Here is a 22,394-nt window from a genome sequence, read left to right as displayed (position 1 = left end):
CGCTGCGGCATGGTTTTAATCGGTTTACCTCCAGAACTGGCCGCCCGGCGAACACAGACTTTCCTAGGGATAACTTAGGCCTAGTCGGCCATATTAAAAAATAATAATAATCACAGAAAAAAAACTCAACAAACAAAGACGTTATGTATGTGTACTTTTGAAAAACACATACTTCAATAAGTGATAAAAGGGAGTGAACTGCTAACACAAATGTGACACGCCCACTTGCAATATTGGAATATATTCTTCTTTAACAGTACCACTTTCGGCAAATTTCTTAACATTTTTAAGCTTTCTCCGATATAAACTAAAGTTGTTTCGCACTTATTCGCATTCCGTAACATTCTCTTACATTATTTTACATTCTCCCACTATGTTTTCATGCTGTCTACGCCATTTCCAACTGTAATTTAGAAAGCGCCAAGTATAATTTAGTTGTAATTCAGAAAAAATCACGAGTCGCTTGTAATTCGGAATAGTACTTGTAATTTGGAATAGTCAACTGTAATTCAAAAAATAAAATTGATTATTTAAAAAATATGAAACGTAATTCAGATCGGGTAAATGAATTTTGTCTTTTGACCGCTTTCCATTGGGCTATTTTTATCCGGGCCGGTGTGGATAGTTTGAACTGACACATAGTTTCCTCAATGTTGTTGTCAAGTCAAAACTTGCTCCACGGATTTCATTGTTATTTTAGTAAAAAAATGCAACAATTGAGATTAAAAATGTGTTACAATTTTTTTTATTTCATTGCGTTAAGTTGTAAAAAAATGAGATGTCCGAAAATAAGAATGTTGGTATTGTTAGCTGTTCTTTTATTACTTTTATATAGAGAACCATAAAAACCATAAACCGTGGTATACCATAATACAATATGAGCTCTCGTCTTTGTGCGACCTCACCATCAACATTATTCTGTTTCACGATAATAAAATACTTTCGTACTTCGTACAACGTACACTCGCATACAGGATGTCTGGTTTATAAGGCCACTAAAAACGTAAGCAACTCGTCTAAAATCAAATTACAAAAATAGTTAAGCTAGCGAATTTAATTGTTAAATTTATGTCTCTCATCTCAAGACTATAACGTTCAATGTGAGTTTAAGTTAAGACTTTATTGGTAGCTTTACATTTAACATTAGTAAAAGAAGGGTGGGTAAGGGAAACATTATTTCACGGAGTTGCATTCCGTCCAAGAAATTTTGGTCAGAAACAAAATTTTCGTTTGTCTCTTGTGCCTTTTCAGTTCTGAAATGTACAATAGATCAACATACTTTCGTTAGGTTGATCAATCACACGTAAAGAAACAAATGAGAAACGTACTGGAAACATTGATATATTTATTTACATCAAAATCAATTAGTTCATCAATTTTATTGATACCTACTCCGTCGCCTACCTACAGAAAAAAGATAACATTTTAGCGCTATGTATGGCACATGCGAGAAGCGACGACCACCAGGATTTTGCAAAATTGGCAAATGTTAAAAAGAAAGTTTCGCATTTTGAGCAAGTACAAAACGCGAAATACTAATTATAAAATATTTAGGTTAAAACCATAAAAAATTAAATTCAGGGCGTGTGTGTATTTCCTCTGGCTTTATACGGAATTTCCAAACCGCGCCTGATAAGATAACATCGTTTACAGAGAAATTTTGCAAATACCGACGGGCTTCTTAGAATTAAACAAACCGCATGCTTTGTTAACATGTCTCCTTATAAGGGCACTGAAAGAGAGGAAAAAATGTAGAACGTTTTACATGAACATTAGTAACAAAAATTGAAGTATGTATTAGTTCCGAGTCGTAAAATATTTAGCGATATCTAATTAACTCAGGGTGTAAAGTGAACAAAATCACTGTTCGTTTCGTATAGCGCGAAAACCGTTTTATTGCCATTGCAGTCACAGATTTTCTATAATTTGAATATAGAATATCTCGAGGAAACTATTTCATTATTTAGGAAGTTGCCTAATAAGTAGGTAACTTATTGTCTTATGTCTTAAAAATTGTGAATTTCCATTAACTACGGCTGGCGAGGGGTGAGCCGAAATTCTAAAACCTTGGAAATTGGAAAATTTAGTCTCGCAATTTGGCAAAAGCCGTTTTTCTTCACCACATGTGTTCGAGAGTAGTTAATTACCTAACAAGTGTGGAAAGTGGTATTCTACCGCACACCGATTTCCGATAGCCAAACAACTCGAAACGATGTGTTAACGTTAAGAGAATTTGTAGATAGCATCGAGCCGTGGCCATCGACGTGTGTGCAGTAAAACTCTTTACCGCAAGTTTGCATGCAAAGAGTCTCATAATCTCTTCACAGCGTTTAGTTAACTGCAATCAGCGTGTGGTAAAGAATCACTTTCCGCACTTCTTAAGTAAATGGCCATTACCTCCTACAAGATTTTATTTAATCATTTAATAATGAAGAACCTGGCATACTAATATTATTAATAGTTGCATGTCAACATACGACAACCAAACAAAACAGGATAATGAAACATCCTTTGTTGATTAATGAAAAAATAAAAGGTACATACTTCTATTATTAATCCCACCAGGATTGAAATTGATTTAACCTCTTCATATCTTATTTAGAAACATTAATGACATACACGCCCAAACTATTTAGGTGTTCCTGAAAACAGGTTATAAAAACACTTTTACATACTATTCAGAGAAGCGATAAAGAGCAATATCCTTCCTAATAGCAGCTCATTTTTCGATAAGAACAAGGTCACTAAAAATGTGAGGATAGCGCTACACTCGGGCTTGCATCAGTTCACAGCTCTCAAATTCACAGTTTCCAGTTTGTAAATCCAAACATAGTTGTGGCGTCAGTTACGTAAATTACATTCGATTGTGCTATAGGGGTACGGAGTATTTACTTAAATCGATGGCAACCACCAACAGAATCCAGTGCGACGGTCAATCAAGATTGTATAATAATATCGAGAGTAGCTAGAGGGAAATTATCTGATTGTAAGCATCCACGTTACCTTGGTAACGGTCCTAGAGCATATGGTTTAAATACGTATCAATTGCATTACCTCGGATTGTTCACACATGTAAATTGATTAGTTCATTATTACATTAAATTTTAAATGCTTGCATGTTTATACAGCCAATAAATCTACAAGCGCATAATAATAGTCTTTGGATCAGATAGTGTTTTGGATCTTGGCAATTAAGTAAAACCTAGAATAGAACTGAAAACCTTTGATGTTGAACCGAATTTAACGAACGACACTTGGATCCGTACTTCGGGTGAATACTTAATGCAAAGTTCATGCACCAGTCTGGACTTAATTAATTAGCTTCTTATGCAAAAAAAAAAAAAGAAAAACGTTTAGCATAAACATAAAATTATAATGAGAAAAATATGCTTTACCACTGGGATTTTCCAAATATGCCAAACGTTTACGATTTTACGATCAGACTGCGTCAGCCGAACAACAAACCCACGTTCTCTCCCGGCATATCTCCGAATAAAACGGTTTCAAAAAGCGCATCCTCAATGCCATTGTGCACATTTCAGTTAAAAGACAAAGGAATAATCCTAAAAACAAATGACAATCCAAAAAACTACTGACCTTTGGTACTGTAGCTTATAGTGATTCCAATCTCGTAACTTGATGTAAACGCACGTGCACAACACAAATTGGAGCAAATGACAAACTGACAGCGCGTAAAATTACAAAAACAAACGATTGCACACACAAACAAAAAAGTAACAAGAGCGCGGACTACTTGATTGGGAATAACGCACGGATAAAACTGACTTATCGAAAATTGTTGAAATTGTTGTTCCACACTGCAGTCGCAGATAAAACGCGCGACACTCGTCATGTGACCGATGGGGGCTGACGTCATGGGACGGAGCAGTACCACAAAGAACCAACGTTGTCGGATTTAGCAGCAGAAAATCCTTAAATCAAGCACATCCTCTTACAAAACCCACCAAACATTAGTTCTGAGAACACGAAACAACGTATCTTAGGAAATAATAAATCAACAGGCGGATCTGATAACTAAACAATAAAGCAATGTAGGTACTCACGTAGCACCCAAGAGATTAAAACCAGAACGTAGTATTATTTAATCTTTTTTTGAAAGATGCGACAACAACGTACTTCATCCTGTAGTAGAGGTACCACCGAGTAGACTGTGCGAGCGAGACGGAAAACATGTGGTCTCTCCTTATTGGTTATGCGAAATATTACACCACGTTGGGTAGGTACTTGGTACATGGATTCTCGACTTTTGGGTACCAAAACAAACGAGTTGGTAGTTGTTACAACTTGCACCGACAAGTAATTTTTGGTTCTGTTGTTGAAGAAAGACGTCTTTGTTAAGGCCTAAAGTGCATTCATGCAGGGCCCACATCGAACTAACGTGGTTGAGAAAAGAGATTAACAATTTGACTGTTTGACACCTTGAAATTAATTCAGGACTTTTCTCACAAATTTATAACAAACGTTAGAGTTCACTATGGCGAGAGTCGAATTTGGGACACTCGTTTCCCTTACACACTTACAATTTGAGATAACAGTCATTTTTAGGATCGTCAAGAAAGTATATCATGCCCGAAAGTAACATTTGGCCGATTTTTGAAGTGTTACTTTTCTGATCCTTCCGATCTTCTGATCTGATTATTTTGTTGTTCTCAAATGTTTCATTGTTGTTCAAACATTTTTAGACATGTTGAAATTCTTGTTTTGTGAAATCTAATGTTAGCAATTTGAAATAAAAAAAAAACGATCGGTACCAACCGAGTTGAAAAAAGAAGGTGCTGAGCGGACAAAAATCTATTTTCTACTCAGTACTAATAAAAAAATAAATTAAAAGTGCGATATTATACTATACATGTAGGATTTAGTATGTTAGTTCAGATAGGAAAATTCATTTCTAATCTCATTCGCAAAACATTTACGTAAATAAATATTTTTTATTCAGCTTAGAACGTAATAATTTTTTAACAACTGAAAGGTTACTTTTCATAAATATAGAAAACTAATAAAGTGTCAACCAAAGCGGCTCGTAAAAAAACATTGTATGTCACGCCACTGAAACCGTTTAGTAGGTCTCTGCAAGCTTTCAATTGTAATGCAAATTTGAAAGAACAAATAATATACACATGCATATTATTATTGTGATTGTAATATATATAATAATTGATATAATCATTAATAAACGAAATCCAAAACTCAAAGCAGTTCAACATTTCAATTAAATTATTAAATCAGGCATCTTATTCCCTTGAACTACCATGAGTAGTTTTTACTACCACGCAGTTATCGGATGACGAACTTGGGGTATCCCCACGAAGCGGAATATTCCCTGCCATCGCTCTCATCTCGAGTATAGTCCCCTGTTTTTGACTCTTTTTATAAATAATTATTTTGTTAGAGGTCGAAACGTAGCACATTTCTCCTCGAAATAAAATATAGCCTTCAGCTTCCCCGAACTAAGCAGCAAGTTCGAGGATGGAACTCTTTAAGGTAAGTCCATTATGAAGCCGTTTCCGTAACCCTTATTAAAGATGAAGGGGTTTAATCAATCCACAATTAATAATTCGTAATGTTTTTATATGACAGATTAATTTTTTTCTACACTTGGAGAATAATGTATGGAAGTGTAACGTGGTGGACAGTGGAGGATCACGAATGTAATAGTCAATAGTATCCACATTAGAGCGTAAAGGTGTAAAAAGAGAGCTCTTACCACCGATTAAGCATTTATCGTAGAAACCTCACTAAGTTAAACACCAAAACATGTCACCTACATATGTATATCTTGCCATGCGTACCTCCGGGAAGCGGCGAAAACAAGAACTTTACAAAGCCGTGAGGCTAAGTTAACGTTCTATGACAAATATATGTTTCGTGGTAACATTCCGAACGCTAAAGAAAAAAAAAACAGGGATGAAGCGTGAAATTTAACACTAAATGGAATAAATACAATTGTTTGGAGGAAAATTTTGAAGATGTTATTGAAAAGGACGTTATTCAGAAAAGAGGTGTTAGTCTTAAAAATATATGAATAAGGAAAATATCGGAAAAATTGTACATCCAGTTACTTTTGACAGGCCCCTAGGTTCTTCACGTCGCTTAATTTGGTGTGGTACCTAAAACCTTTATATTCACTTGTATTTTCAGGTAAACTAACAGGGTTACCGACCCTGAGGAAAAAATCCATCACCCATGGAATAATCCTCAAATCGTTTATCACATTTGGTACACTTTAGAAACTCCTTAAAATGACCACCTCGTTTACGACTAATGACCTCTCTAAATTTTATCGCTCCCGTAAGATAATTGGTGTTCCATCCTTTCAATGTAAATACCAACTTCTTTGTTATGTTCGCCGGACAAGTGTAGGCCGGCTCAGGTTAATGTATTCGTTGACTTTGTTTAGAAACCCGATATTATGGTACCCATGAGGCCCTGCTTCGGATAGTTTAATCAATTATTTTTCTGTTAACTTAAAATATCTAATTAGGCTGATGCGTGTGGCTTATTTTTCGCCATTCGAGGGTTCTAAGAATGCAAAATTTCCTAAAAACCTGATAGACGTACTCAATTACCTGGAAAATTAAAAACTTTCAAGGCCGATATTTCCAGTTTGGAAATTAATTTCTTAGTGCCTTATAAACAATTTAAAATATTTGGACGAATATAAATAAAGATAAGTGATAAATGTTGCAATAAAGATAGGACAAGCTCAGTTTGGCACATTTTCCGGCGAAACTCAAATCCTCGATGTTTACCTACTGGAGATAAGCGATAATTAGGTGACAAATAACTCAAAATTAAACCTTATTGTTAAAAGGTAAATATTTGAAATTTATGCATATTCACCTTAAGAAGTATGCATAATTTAAGTATTGGGTACCGTTAGAGCATTCGACAAAGGATAAACAACACAATTTATTTTATATATACAATATCAGAGAAATCATTGAACCGACTACCAACACGATTACCAAAATTGGAATTGTGGTGGCACCTTAGCGGATAAACCAACGACCTACATACAAAAGGATGTTAAGACTGTTATATAACAATAAAACAAAATTACACAGAAGAGAACTTAATAGTCTTTGTAAAGTTTCTAAAAGTTGCTAACCAACAACAGCATCAATAATAAAAATCACTTTTATTCAAAAGATTTAACTTAACTGATTTTTTTTACAAATTTTGTTTGTAAATATAAAATTCACGGGTAAAAAAAATTGCGAGGTTTTCGCAAAAGGATGCAAAAAATCGTCGATAATCTTCCACGAGATATCTCGTTACGACAATTTTCAAAACATTGCAAACATTCGCTGCATTATAGGCTTCGAAGTAAAAGTAATGACGTAATAAATATTGAAGGTTGCGTTCGTCGTGTTTGACGTCATTGAAAAAGACCAGCGGCTATTCCCACTGATTTTATATAATTGTAGGTCTAACGCGAATTTAATGCGTCGATTGAGTCGATTCTTAGTAGTGAGAGGAAGTGAAAAGTTTTCTGGTTTGGTCAGAGGAGGACTTTGCAAAAATCGTTCTTCCGTTAAGATTTGGAAATGCGATTTGCATTTTTAAAACGTGTTACAATGTTGGCCTTATTTTTCAAAACTGTAGTTGTTTTGGACAGCATAGGTTTGGGAAAAAAATTGGTAAACATACATCAAATGTGAATCTTCGAAAAAGAAGTTAAATTTGAGTTTTAAGAAAACAGTGTTGTTTTCGTGTAATTGAAACACAGTTTTGAAGCTTTAAAAGTTTTAAAATAACGCCAATTCGTTGACAGACTAATTCACTAACCAAACCAGATAGTTTGTTCTTGTGCCAATTTGATGAAAGTGTTATTTACATGATCCTAGCGTGGTGATATTTACTTGGTTGATAAATACATTACAATGAATTAACGCGTAGCTACACTAAAAAAATCTTTGGGCACACACAATTTAATAATGAGAATTAGGAAACGCCATATGGGAAAATTCGTTCATTTATTATGTTAATTTGAAAAATATCAAAAAATATAGACGTTTAAAAAATAATCGTTTTTGCAAGAATTACTCGGTACAACGGCATCTTATCAAGTCCAGCAAGATATGCCCTATAAAACTGGAAATTTTTCATTCGCCATATTGTCAAGAAAATCGATGTAATTTTAGTAGTTTTAACTCTTATTAGTATGTTATGATGCATTATTGTAACTACATAATAACATACCTTTCCAACATAGTAGGAACGATAGTAATGATATTTAATTCATAGTATGTGTTGTAATAAATCCTAGACCGGGAGTTCTATAAAACATCATACATATAAACATTGGAGAAAGAACTTGTGCAGTTGATGCCAAAAATACTAAAGGGAAATATAATGTCATTATATCCAACTTCTGGCAACTTTGCCAACATAGTAGTTTCTGTAAAAATGATGAATTCGCAACAGAACATTGATCGATTTCTCCATTTGTAGGAAGATCATCCACCTTATACAATTACCAGGACATTGATATATTAACCCCGTAAGCTGGAAAGAATAATGTACATAGAATATTTATTGGAAATATAAGATCACGTCTATATTACTTGTCGAAAAATTTAAATACAAAAAGGATCAATATTCTCACATAACTTAGTAAGTCTATTGTTATTCGAAAAATCTAGTTAAATCTAGTACCAAAAAAAAATAGAATATACACCGCGGTGGTGAATTACTTACGCCCTTACGTCTTACATCCCTCCGATTTCCGTTCTTCGAGATTTAAGCTTGACATTCGGATCATAATATAGTACTTCATAATCTTGATATACAATATACTATTATGCAGTCCCTACCTTTATAACTTTGGTACTGTTATTTTTATTATTATATTTTCAACAAATACACAAAAAGAAAACATGTAATTGAAATTCCTGAACAAGGCCACTGCAAACCAGGTACGATAAAGACAAACAAGAATAATTTAAAGTTCAACTCGGCCGGTTAATTTACGTTTCGTTAAAACAATTTAAATAAGCATTTTTTAAAGATTTTTCTGATGATGTGAAGCCAATATTTGCATTGTCCTTAAAGGAACTGTCTTCAGGTGAAAAAGCGAGTAGGGAAACACTTTAAATGTTTTTTTCCCATAGCTCAAATTGTAATGACTATAATTGAATAGTCGTGATAATGAAAATATGCATTATTTAAAAATTAGTAGCTTAAAACATTTTTGCATACTGCCCGAGATCTAAAACTCTAAATTTTTCTTATCTATAGTGAAAAGAATAATGACAGGTAAACTCATAAAAAATGTTTCGAGAATCTACTCTTCGTGTAAAGATCATGGAACATTAAGACGAACTGATGAATCTCGTTGCAACAGAGGCAGGAAAACTCAACATCAGCAAAACCTTTCACATATGAACTATTTCAGTTTAGCAGTAAATATCTTGATTATTGGTACCTAGGCTGTTTAATACTTACGATAAAAAGCTCAAACATTTTCATGGCATTTGATTTGTCGATACCTTATACGCAACGAAGATAAAAAAGAGTACTTAAATTGAAAAACTTGACATTATATTCAGCTGTATGTATATACCTGTTTAGAATGCAGGAGAAAACCGGTAGGGAAAACCAGAGAGCGACTAAAGAGACCACAAACTACGTGTGACTTTAGATCCCGACAAATGAGCGGAAACGAAAAAAAGTTTGATCATTTCGAAATTATGGCTCGTGGTTTCGTGATCCATGAAAAAACCAACTATGTAAAAGAAATATGAAAATACACTTGTGATTATCAAATAAGTACAGTTTTCAAGAAGATGGCCAAGTTTCTGAGTAGTTCCAGAAGTTCGAGAGTTAGAAGCTGTTTTCACTTCCAAATACGACAACTCAACATTGTCCACGAATGTTTACTTAATACTTCAGCACCACATTTATCAATAGAAAGCTGATACTTTTCTCTACACGTAATGCAGATTGAAACGAGTTTCTGGTCAGTCCCAGTATTAAAAGCTGTGTTCTCAATTTTATTCATCAAAAATTAATAAATTTAAAATTGAAGGTGCACGTGACCCAAAATGCCTATTTTGCAAATTTCACAATAAATGACAAACCCTGGTAACACGAGTAGGAAGTCAATAAGATTCTGTTATAACATGATAACAGCCTTGACCTTAGTGTTTAACAATTTCTGTACAACAGCCATACACCTGGTGAGACAATAAAAGTAAAAGCGAAGAACAGTAATTCTCAGTGTTGGTCGGCGATATCAATCGACGTCAGCGACAATTAAAACTTCACGACCAGTCGCTCTATCTAGACATACATAGTTTCTTTGTTTGAACTATTGTTTAACAAAACCGCATTATCCAACGTCTATTATCGCCTATGCCGATTACAATAGCAATTTTTAATGTTATCGCGCAATTGCACACTGCACCCAGTTGTTAAAACCCAGAAAAGGCATAGCTGAAAAAATTAGTCACGCAGCTGTGTATCGGACCCGATAAAATTCATATTTCGCAACATCATTCGGTAGTTACCGAGATACGGACACTGTCTTTCACCTATTTCGGCACGTATTTTTGCCATTTTGGTTTTGCAAGAATTTTCAACTGTAGACATTACAAGGTGATACTTGGAATTACCGGTATCCGGTTTACTTGACTGTTTTTGTTAAGTTTATCGATTATACAATGTCTTTCTGAAGATGCTAAACAATTATTCAATGAAGTAACATCTATATTGTGGTAGCAATATCTGAAGGTCAGTAGTAAGGTGAAATTCAATAAAACAGTAAAATCTGTAAATCAATGAGTCGACGAAGATAAAATGAGCAATATACTGCCGCTATGCAGCACTGTATTCTCAATGCGGCACTATTATTACTATTCCAATATTTTCCATACCCTTCCTCACTCAATAATAAATGAGCAGTAAAAGAGTCGAATAATTAATTATTCATTTAGATAGGATATTTTAAAAAAGGAAATTTTATAAAAGGAATTTTTAGAGAGAAAATGCAATTTGCTCCTTGGGCATTTTTTTGCTCGTTTTTGGACCAAGTTCAAATGATTTTGTTGGAACATCCAAGGTATGTGATTGTAAACAACTCAAAAATTCTGGAAGATGTTGCGTAAATTGAGAAAATTCAAATCAGAACGTATTAACCCAATTTAAAATTAGGCCGAAATCGAATCGTTGGATGTTCCTTTGAGGCTCTAACGAGAGCTATTCCAATTTTAAATCCAATTAGATTCTCGATACTGAGAAAGCCAGGATTTTGACAAGAAGCTAGTCGCACTGCTTAAATGTCGATAACATATTTGTTTTAAAATGTGAGACACGACTAGAGGGTTGATTAATCCAACTTGAAATTTGTTGGCTCCATTTTCTTGATGTAGATATTTTTCAACAAGTTAGCCGGAAACCGTAGAGACTCTGGGAAGAATATTTCCAGATTATTCACAACAATCCTAAAAGTTCGAATCATTCTGCATAAGCAACCTGAACTAACATAAACTAATTAAATACATCACAGAGAAATTCGAATTTGTAGATGAAAGTTTCTCCCCTCTTTTTAGAAGTTTTTCCTAGGAGACTCAACATGAAAGGTTTTGGAAGAGGTCGTTTACGTCTAGAAAACATTTAGATCTTCTAAACCATGACTTTAGTTAGGTACTAAGAATTTTAATTTGGGAAATGAAATTTTCCAGCGGAGATAACCGATATTTTCTCGTAATTGTCGTCATTTCTCTTCTCTATCTGGATCAGGTGAATGGTTTGCTCTCCTTAGCAAGCCTGGCGAAAATTGAGAGAACATTTTTAATGGAAATACCTTGCGCTATATCTAAATCGATGCAGTGTACTCCTTTAAATTGATATGTACCAGACCAAATCTATTTTTAATCATATACCCAATGAAGACATTTCAACCTTGAACGCACAAATTTCAACAATTCACAACAATTCGCTATCAGCTCGAAGGACCTGCAAAAACGATATAATATTTGTTAGTTTTGAAATAAGAAATTCGTTTAAAAACATACAAAAAAACCTTGTGGAATCAGGGGTCAAGAGCGGAGAACTACAGAAATAATACCGATTGAAGGATCATACGTACCACTAATTGAAATTAAATCAATAATAGTCTAGATTTTATTGAATGAAGACTATAACTTGGTTCAAGGAGAGATACTAAACTACTTCGTTACAGTGACCCAATGTGTCGAGGTGAAAGATCCTTAAGATAATCTCTATTTTTCGCATCCAAATTTATGTTACAACTAAACCAACGCTCTTGTCAATGTCTTTGAGGTTGCTTACCTAAATAGTATGCCGCCAATCACGGCAGTTAAAAAAAAATCGTTAGAGAAATAGTAAAATAAAGGAAGGAATAAAAATCCTTCAAACGAGGAAAGAAACTTTAAAAACAAAGTTCCGTATCGTACAAAAGACACAGAATTCGAGATATAAAACGTCATCAAAGAGTTTAACCATGAGTTTTAGAGAGCTTAGTGGTGTCTGTTAGCAGCCAAGAACCATAATAGTTGCCACCCAATTTACTTTTGTAACGCAGGTGTCAACAAAATCCTTGGTTTTAACAAGTTTGTAATTAAGGTTTTACAAATTGTGAAAATAATGTAAGAAACAGTCCTATTTGACTTCTGCGATACTCCACACCAATTTCTTTGATAGCAGACACATTCACATCTGTACTAAACAAACTTTCTTAATTATCTACATATGTCTCTAACCATGGACAAACTGGCTTCGACCTGACACAAATACATTTTTCCTCATTCTTAATTATTACGGTAGGACAGTCCATAAACTGCCCGGCTTATTGGCCTCCAAATTGACTTCATTTAGTGGCATGTGTTTTATCTGGAGTGCACTGGAATATAAATAACGTTTAATTTTTTAATTGAGCTAATCTGGTAGGTCTGCCCACGCTAAAACAAGAATAAAATCCCCAGTAATTGCGCCAAAACCGACGTAGACACTGCGAGCAATAATAATCTACATGTAACTTGTTGCTTAATTATACCTTAATACATCTAATTAAATTTCTTTTTTTGATAATAAACAATAATAAGGGCATTAAGATGCATGTGGCGTTGATTGTACCGCAATTGTTACGAAGTTAAATGAGCGCAAAAATACAAAAATTTGTGCCCTCGAGTAGTCCGATGAGGTTAAAAAACTTTATAATAATCTTATTTGAAGTGCTTACAAGTAGGTATCTGTAAAATTAAGATTAATTGTATGATCAAAATAGGTGTGTATCGCATTATTACAACTTCATATGCATATATGAGGATATATTAACAAAGAAAAGACACCATAAAGCAAACAATCCCCGATTTTGCATACAATGGCCGGAGGGGTCACAGATGCTTTTGTTTAACCACGATTTGACGCCCGACTTTATATTTAACTGTATTAATGTTTTAATGGTGCTATATGAATTTCAATTATAGTAAAATTCCTCGACGAGGGTTTAGCGAAAATGTTAATCCAATATAATATGTATCAATTAATTTTGTGTCTTTGCATCGTTTAAATTACCCTTAATTCAGTGCAAAATCGACGGGCAACATTCACACCTTAAACGCTGCGGTTTAAGCTAAAATTAAAAAATTACATTTTAGGAAAATTCCCAAAGCGGGCACAAAAATATTTCTCATTAAATTTTTTTGTGATATTACGATCAAAAAGCTCAATTTACTACTCCTAAAAGCGACAGTCAATTTCAGAAAGATCCGATCTCGCATCATATTGGAATGTCTTCGAAGAATTCGTAGCTTAGGGCGTTCTAGTTTTAGTCTCTCGATTCAATTTAAACTACACTGAAGCTGAACAATCGTAATTGAAGAGGTCCTCCGAGAACCTAATCGTAAATTGATCAACGAGTGGCGAAAAGAGCATTTTCTGTCACTGAGCGAGCAGGTAGTGTTCCCGAATTAGAGATAATAATTTTCCTCGAATAAAGGACTGTTATTTTTAAAACAACACATGACACAAGCGATAATTAATAACTATCAAAATACTTAATTATTAAACGATTAACCGCAATCGAACATGCTACGTTCCGGTGGCACGATTTTGCTATAGGTAGTCAAGTAACCAATGCATTGTTGTCCTCCATTTTCGGACACTGTATATAACTCATTCTGCTGACGGAAAAAATAGAGTAACTGGAAAAACAGGCATTACACGTAACTTCGAATGTGATATCTTCGGCTTATCTTCGCACGACAAATATACCGACGATATACTTAAAAGTGGGCCAAAAAATTGTTTATCAAAATTCAGAATTAAGAAATTCTATTATTCAAATCAAGATTTGAAGAATTTTCATTTCAACTACTGAACTAATCTGTATCGCCTGACCTGATTACTGAAATTAGTGAAACTTGAATTACCGAACTAACGTGAAATGACCAGTTTAAAATTGCATTAAAAAAAACAAATATATCAAATTGCGAATTGACTTTGTGTAATTAAAAATAGTAAATATGCTGTCCTTCAGCGATATCCAATCTACCTTCATTAGAGCACCTTTCAGGTCAGTTTTAAGGTTTACAGTACGAGTCGCCACAATTTTGCGTTGTTTGCGACCCCTTTACTTAATTATATTTGTTTACGATAGTAGCTTGGATATGCAAAATATAAAGTACTGAATTCTAGGAAAAATCGCAAAGAGACGGTGAAGATGGAGGTGATCAAAATGGAACGAACTTGGAGCCTCAGGAGGGTAATTGTCGTGTCGGGGTGAATGGTTTCGCTTGTCTTGATAACTTTCGTTAATATATTAGTATGTGTGCACTGGTGGGTGTTAGGAGGTGTTAACAGATATTAGTTAGGATATAAAGGCGATTCTGGAGGACGAAAAAGTGGTAACCACTGTCACTGGCAACGCGGCTGAATATAGGGTGACATTTACAACTATGTTCTACACGCCCACAGTTTCGTCATGAATAGTTAGCTTTATATTTCCATGTTAACCTATTTATTAACTCTGAAAGTTGCATATTGATTTTGAGAGAAAAGAATATACGATGTCAATTCGTCGACTGCGAATGATTGAATTTACAAATTTGAATTCATATTATGATGGGAAACAGTACATAAACATAGCATAAAAAGTTGAAAACATATATACTTTCTATGTTGTCTGTTCTGCCATCATCTGAAGGTATAACCATAAACCCGACTTTCTCTGCCATGCATCACGTTGCCCCATATTACGGAACTATTATGGGACGTGTGAAACAGCATCAGTTTGGTTTAAACTTTTTTGTCAAAAAATATCGACCTTCGCAATAAAATAAATTGATTTAGTCGTGTTGTCGTTTTTTCACTCTTTCTAATTCTGGGTACGGGCTGATCCTAGTGTTAACCTTCCGTGCCGATAAGGAAGGTTTAGGGTTGTCTTTACCTGCGGTTATAAAACTGTTTCAACACTCACATATTTGTAAGGATGACGCGTGTATACGAAACCACCAGGTCTGAGAGATACTTAAAAAAATCTCTCAATGATTTTAGTAAGAATCTAAACGAACAAAACTCTGTCGATGGGCAGCAGATAAAAAAATTTGATATTAAAAAATGTCATAGAGACCAAGAGCTAGCATTTCTATAAAATCTAAAGAAACCTAAAAGACAATTATTTTCGCCAAAATAAACCACTGCAGATTTTGATAAAACTACAAAAGCTCACAAAAGTTTACGGGAATTCGACTGGCAATCTAAGGGAACTAAATCTAGCAGAGGAAAGTCGTGCGGCCTTCATGATCAATAGTGCTGTGGAAGACAACGTGACTTGTATGTCGTAGCTTCACTCATTTTACAGGCGAAATGTCACAGTTAAAATCGAATTTAAAGCCGAATTGATGTGGGACATTCATGGAGCAAACAAAAATTGTTTGAAAGCGTTGTTGTCTTAAAAATTTGTTTATATACTCTTTATGCTACGCAGTTAAACTTTAAAGGCTGTACGTTAAACGACAACACACATATTTTAACACATCACCATGCAAATTCCAGAAAAGATAGGATAAAAATACACACTCGTGTTTTATAACTTTTCACGTGTTTGCCTATTTTAATCAAACAGTTTTGTAATAGTTTTGAGGGTCATTATGAGTCCAAATTTCACCTTAACTGAAAATAAGAGAGACGACATGAGAACCAAGAGGCGTTAGTGCAAGAGGGCTATTTACTGGATGTCAGCCTGTCACCTTCCTAGCTTCCTAATAAAATTATTGAACTGCTATAGGGGTTTGTGACATATTGTCTTCTGGTTGCACTGTCACGATTCTACATAGCATTTGCGAATTTAGCAAAAAACGGTAACTAGGTTGGAAACGTTTTTCTCCCAATTTCCCATTGTCACCAACAACTCTTTTTGACGAATCCGAAAAATCACGCGTTATCTCGAGTTTTCGACGGCAACGGCGCAATAATGAATCCTCGGAAACATCTTTTTTATGCAAAAAAATGGAAATAATCGTGTTTCATCAAGGCCTCACTTAGTAAATTGTTTGACAATATCATTATCATGAACCGCAATTCATTGATAAATAATAAAATAATCTGACGTCAAACGCTCGGCGCGTTATCTCCCAATTAATGTAAATTGAACTAACAAAATCTGAACTCTTAATGCAAACAGGGAAATTATACATAAGAAAAACATGTTCATAAAATAATTTAGTAAGTACCGTTGGATTATTATTTATTTACTATTGCACGATACGACGGCATGAATCATCGCTTTTTAACAACAATTGCGTAAGATAGACGACGGACCAATAAACGTTTTTCAATTAAGAAAACCGCTAAAAATAAACTTTATCTCATTTGAATTAGAATTCTAAAATCAATTTGAGGGCAAAACTCAAAGTGTTTGATCCGGAAACTGATATCTTCGGAGACTTTAATTCAACAAATCTGGGCTTGGCTTTAACGCTAGAAGCTCCTTCTTACTCACCATTCTTCCTCCAGATTTTCCCAAAAAATTTTCAGAATACATGGCGCCGTCAAATAAATCACTATCGTCCAGACCGAAATTGAAATAGGGCACTAGCTGAGACATCAAGTCGGCCAAAAACTATTCCGCGTTCTAAAACACAACTTTTCAAATGTCAACGCGAACTGTCAGTTAGGCAATAAGACGAACCCACTCGAAAACCTGTATCCTGTATCGCGCGTGTATTGAATGAAACAAATGCTTAACTAGTGGCAAGAGTTCGCGAACAACACGCTTTAAAACCACCGTTTAAGACAATCAAGGTTGGCCACGCTCGATTGGTCTTGTCTCTCTCGTACTTAACTATGCGAGTATGGAGGTCTTTGTCCCGCTCGTGGGGAAAGTGACGTCACGAATGCGCGTGTTGGACGCGGAAAGGGGGACCGACGAACGCGCTGGATAAAATAATGTGAAATGTATTCCGAAAATTTTTCGTTCACCGTTTCGCTCAAACTGGGTTTGTGTAGTATGGGGAGTTTATGCGAATATCGCCAAGAAGCAGGTTTTTCAAGATTTTGTCGATTTTAAATTTTTACGCAAAAATGAGATAAAACGAAGCTTTTGCTCGTTTGATTGTTAAATCGTAATTTTGATCATTGTTTCATAATTTTTACACACGTTCAACCATTGGGCCCTTCGCACCGTTAGTGCAATCAGCTCAATGGTTCACAGATCATTACTATGCTTGATGCCATTTCTCGACCCATCACCTTATTTTTTAAATGTCACGCTGATATAACAGAGATGATAGCAAAAGACTAAAAATTTAGTCGCTAGTTAAAACCGAACAAGCATAAAACGAATACTTCATTCTGCCTAACCTTTTATTGACATACATACTTGCGTGCTTACATACTTAACCATTCATTGTTACAAACTTGTAATAAATCAATACTGTCATCAGAACGACTACCAACCATGCTACACCCTCTCAGAAGACGATATTTCTTCAAGTCGCTGTGCTAGACCATGATACAGTATCAAAAACTAAGTATAAGCCATTGTTTCTGAGAATAAGAGGGATTTTAATTTGTTTCGCGACGGTACCATACTAATTTCCTGTGTGAGCAAGAAACTTATATATGACGGCAAAAAAATTTGAGGAATTTTACTCGAAAAATTTGAAATGTAAACGTAATCTCGGATTTATTATGTTAAAATATAAAATATCCTTCATATACTTGAACTTCAATCGACTGTTTTCCACGGCTTCACTGTGTCGAAATGCTATAAACTGAAGAAAGTTTACAAACTTGAACTTTTTTCTCTTTTCCCTAATCTCTTGGTTCGACAAGTTTTTAAACATTTCTGCTTCTACGTTTCTATAATAACAAATTCAAAGACAAAATATCTATTAAGTGCATAAAATAAGTCTTAAAATATCACACATGGGCCATTTAAGTTGTTTTACTGTTTGCATTATGAAGTAACATCCACTTGAATAACAGGAAGAAGTACGCATACAAATTATTAATTTAAAAAGAAGATGTTTAGTTTGTGATTAGAGTGTATCCTCTAATCTTTTTGAAAAGCGCACATGAATTTTTGTATTTGCTATCTACACATATACTCATTCAACATCTCTTGTTTAACTTAGACAATGCAGTTCTGAAAACTCACGGTAGTTAAAAATACTTAATACTTGCTGCAGGATCTCATTGATCTTTGAAAAAACAACAAATTAGATTTATATAAATAACAGTTGAAATTTTCTGCGTTTAGAGATATGTCAAGAGAGTGTCGGACAGGTAAGATGCACCGATCCCGCAGCGAAATCTCCCCGCTACGTGGAAACCCAGCATTAGAAGCATTCTGGTTTTTAACGCTACAACAGTTCTTTGTTCCATATTCAGTACATAGGTGTGAAGAAGATAGTCATGAAGTCTTGGTGTCACCTCACGTTAAAGTTTCATTAGAAGCATTACAAACAAAATAAAGGTCTAAGCGGATTTTTTATGTATGATCTGTGTGGGCTTGAGAGTTTGTCGAATTCAAGAGCCATGGGAACTCAGCTTTAGAGGTAACTTAAATGGGTTTTTAATTTTTACAGGCCTTCTGCTTCTGTCTTCAAAATTTAGCTCGTGAAAGATTCGTCTTTAAGTCCTAGTGTTAATATTCACTTTATTTATACATTTTGTACGGCATATTCTATACCTTTTTCACAAAGCTTCCAAACCGAAGCGCTAACGATTTAATTTTATCGATCATTCTACAAATTACTGTTTAAACATAGTTAAATTCGAACGCCCAAGTGCATAGAAAACATTTTTGAAAATGCTAGAACTTTCGTAGTTTAAATATTTGAATAATTACCAACAAAAAATTTTTGAAATTTAGTTAAAAATCTGAACAGCGCAATGATAAAAAAAAAGTGAAACAAAAACTTTGTTAAACAACTGGCGAATTTAATTTAAATGGCCCAACATCGGAAGTTAAGTCTTTGGTGAAAATTAACTTCTTTTTAAGTTAGTCAGGAGGATAATAATTTTAATCAGCAAAGAAGACGGTTGCGAAGACTGATCTCAAACCACATTTCACTCATTACCGGTGGGTCCTAATATTATAATATAAATAATGATTATTCATAGGCAAATCGTGACCTATTAACCATCAAATAGTGATTCCTATGTTTATGCTTAGAAAATTCAATATGTTCATTGCACATGACACCCAATAACTGCACATTTGCAATCTTGCTTGAAACTGGGTACTCCCGGTGCACGTGACCATAGCAAATCCGCTGAATATGTAAACTTTACTTATTTGGTAAACGCAATATGGATCAAAATCCACATAATTCTGAACATTCAATAATAACTAACAACCTAGTATTAAACATGTATTTTGATTAGTCATTCTGCTAACAATATGATCAGGTCCGTTATTCAATGACAGTCAGAAAACTCTCCAGGCACGCAAACAAGTTAAATTTTTTAACAACCAAGGTATACTACGTGCAGTAGAAAGAGAAAACATCACAATACTAGGAAAAGTTAAACGAAGATAATCGACTTGCATTCTAGGATTTAACGTAGGAGGAAATTATCGGAATTTCGGAAGGAAATTAACTTGGAAATTTTGATGATTCGTAGAAAGGATCTCGGGATTTATGAGCGTGTATCATATGAGCCCGCACATATTTTATAATACTGATTAAGTGCTCCATTAAATTTTTGATTGGATTCGACGAGCAAAAATTTTCAAGTAGTTTGGAGAGAGAGGTGATAATGTCATTTTTTTAGTGTTGGAAGTTTCTGTAACTGTTGCTCCAAATATACCGCGATTTGTACAAAACATAAACTTAGTGCCTGACAATGTTTGCGTCACTAAACTTGGCACACGACTCTTGACTTTTGACAACTTAATTCGGAAGCAAATTCATAACAAAGGGAACAACTACTAAACCAGGATTAACTTGACAAATTAGATATCATAACCTTGTCATAGTAAGCGTTTTACAATTGAGGATGAGACGTAAAAATCCATTTTGATTCCATTCGATGGAAACTAAATTACAGTCAAATCTATTGTATTTTATATATTAATTAGACTGGCAACTGTTAAGCTTTTTAAAACTCTTACCAAAATATATTAAAAAAAAAAACAATCTCTTAATTAAAAATGGTTAAATAGAAAATCTCGCTTTCTCGCGGGGTCTCAGTGCGTCGAGTTTGACAAGTAATACAGTACACAGGGTGTCTCAATAATATAATAACACCGATCAACAGTAATTTAGAGTTGAATTTTCTTAATATTATTGTCATGTTTCTTACCTGTATTGTGTGTACAAATGGAACAAATTTATTAATGGTACAAGGCAAATTGCATTTACAAACATAAACAAAGCATTAAGAAGTTTAATTATAAGAAAAGATAAATTAGATATGATTATTTTGAAATTATAAAATTGAAAATTTACGTTCTCAGCTTATGGAAAATATTCCATACTCGCGAAATGGGTATTTAAAATTCTTATTACGGAATATACGAACGTGGTACTGGCAGAACCTGAAAAACGAAATTTTAGTTATGTTTTCCTCACTAATCCAAATAGTAAAACAATAAAAACCTATATTTTGAGTGGCTATAAAAACTGAAATATGTCTATTAATCATTGTAAAAAATCAGAAAATGACTATTAGACTTGAAAATGATTTTTTTGTGTAATCAAGCGATATTGCTTTTAGCATTAATGTCACAAAAACAAATTAATATGTGAACTGTAGAAAGACATGCTGGGCGTATAAACTTTAAAATAGTAGACAACGTACGGAGTGTCTCGAAAAAGCGATATTATGAAATTAGTCTTTTTTTCATTGCATACTCTTAACATTATTTACAATGGACAGTTCAGCGCATAGTTAAAAAAAACTCGCTTATCCAAACTCCTTAAGTTTGATTTGATTAGCTCATTTGGTTTTCAGTTCGACGCATATACAATACAATAAAAAGAACAAAAAATTCTCAAGACTTTAGACAACACTGAAAAAACGAGGAAAATTTTGACACCTTGTATATCAAAAACCATCAACTTTAATACTAAGATAAATTTAACTATATCGTTATATTTTTCGAAATAGATAAATGAGAAACACTTGATTTATTAGATGGAGACAACCCTGGGTATTTGGCAAAAAGCAACCCCTCAGATATAAAATTCAAATTACAAAATGTCTATTTACACGAAATCCTACTCCAGACGCATAAAAAGACGAATCGTGCTAAAACCTCCCCTCAACTTAACCGGGAATCGTTCCAGTGAGTGACCGCCACCCCCGCCGACAGCCAGACACCCTCCCTAACCCATTTTTTATTCAATTTGACAGAGTGCATTTCTGCCCTCGTCGACTGAGGGGGCGATATCCCCTTGCCCTCGTGAACGCAATATGAAATTCCTTCCCTGGATTTCAGGTTGGTAAGTGGTCGGTGGCAAAAAGGAAAGTTATTGGCAATTTCGCGAGTTTTCTTAGGCATAAAAGTGAGGTGAATTATTTATTTTTATGGCTCGGGGTTGGTTATGTAATTCAAGAAGCGATGATGCTTCTGACTTCGATATTTTACAATTTTATGCTATTTACTTAAGTTTTATGATCACTAAGGAGAGAGGGATTCTCTTCAGAACTTGTATTTAAGGGGAAATTACATAAAAAGGGTGCAAACGACGATGAAAAAGAGAAAGTATGCTCTTGTAAAAGATGGTATGAATTTGTTAGCTATAACACTTCTTCATATCCATAAGCAATCAGATCAATATTATAGTACTTGGATATCCTATGGATCCAGTTACACGGAACATTCATTTCAAAAGAACCACCCGATATACTTATTGATTGGGAGAAAAATTTTAAGTATAAAAAAGTTTAAT

At 34.3% G+C, this 22,394-nt stretch overlaps 1 protein-coding gene and 1 long non-coding RNA gene across 3 annotated transcripts in view; both read right to left on the bottom strand.

The window, feature by feature from the left end:
- kay (transcription factor kayak) overlaps positions 1 to 22,394 on the bottom strand; it is a 51,196-nt gene that overhangs the window by 17,187 nt on the left and 11,615 nt on the right. The window contains exon 1 of one of the 2 annotated variants that reach the window (XM_066286888.1): positions 16,991 to 17,254. The exons of the other annotated variant lie outside the window; for it this stretch is intronic. Coding sequence (XP_066142985.1) covers positions 16,991 to 17,095 — 105 coding nt within the window. The 5' untranslated portion in view covers positions 17,096 to 17,254. Of the gene's footprint in view, positions 1 to 16,990; positions 17,255 to 22,394 lie in introns of those variants that run through there. 2 annotated transcript variants of the gene reach the window in all.
- On the bottom strand, positions 1,326 to 3,591 carry LOC136341675 (uncharacterized). Its single transcript, XR_010732532.1, has 2 exons — positions 2,676 to 3,591; positions 1,326 to 1,732 (listed from the first exon to the last, which is right to left on the bottom strand). It is a non-coding gene; the product is annotated as an uncharacterized lncRNA (long non-coding RNA).

Source organism: Euwallacea fornicatus, chromosome 10 (genome assembly GCF_040115645.1).
Source record: "Euwallacea fornicatus isolate EFF26 chromosome 10, ASM4011564v1, whole genome shotgun sequence".
NCBI lineage: Eukaryota > Metazoa > Arthropoda > Insecta > Coleoptera > Curculionidae > Euwallacea > Euwallacea fornicatus.
Note: the sequence above shows the minus strand (reverse complement) of the source record. Positions and strands in the feature narration are given on the sequence as shown.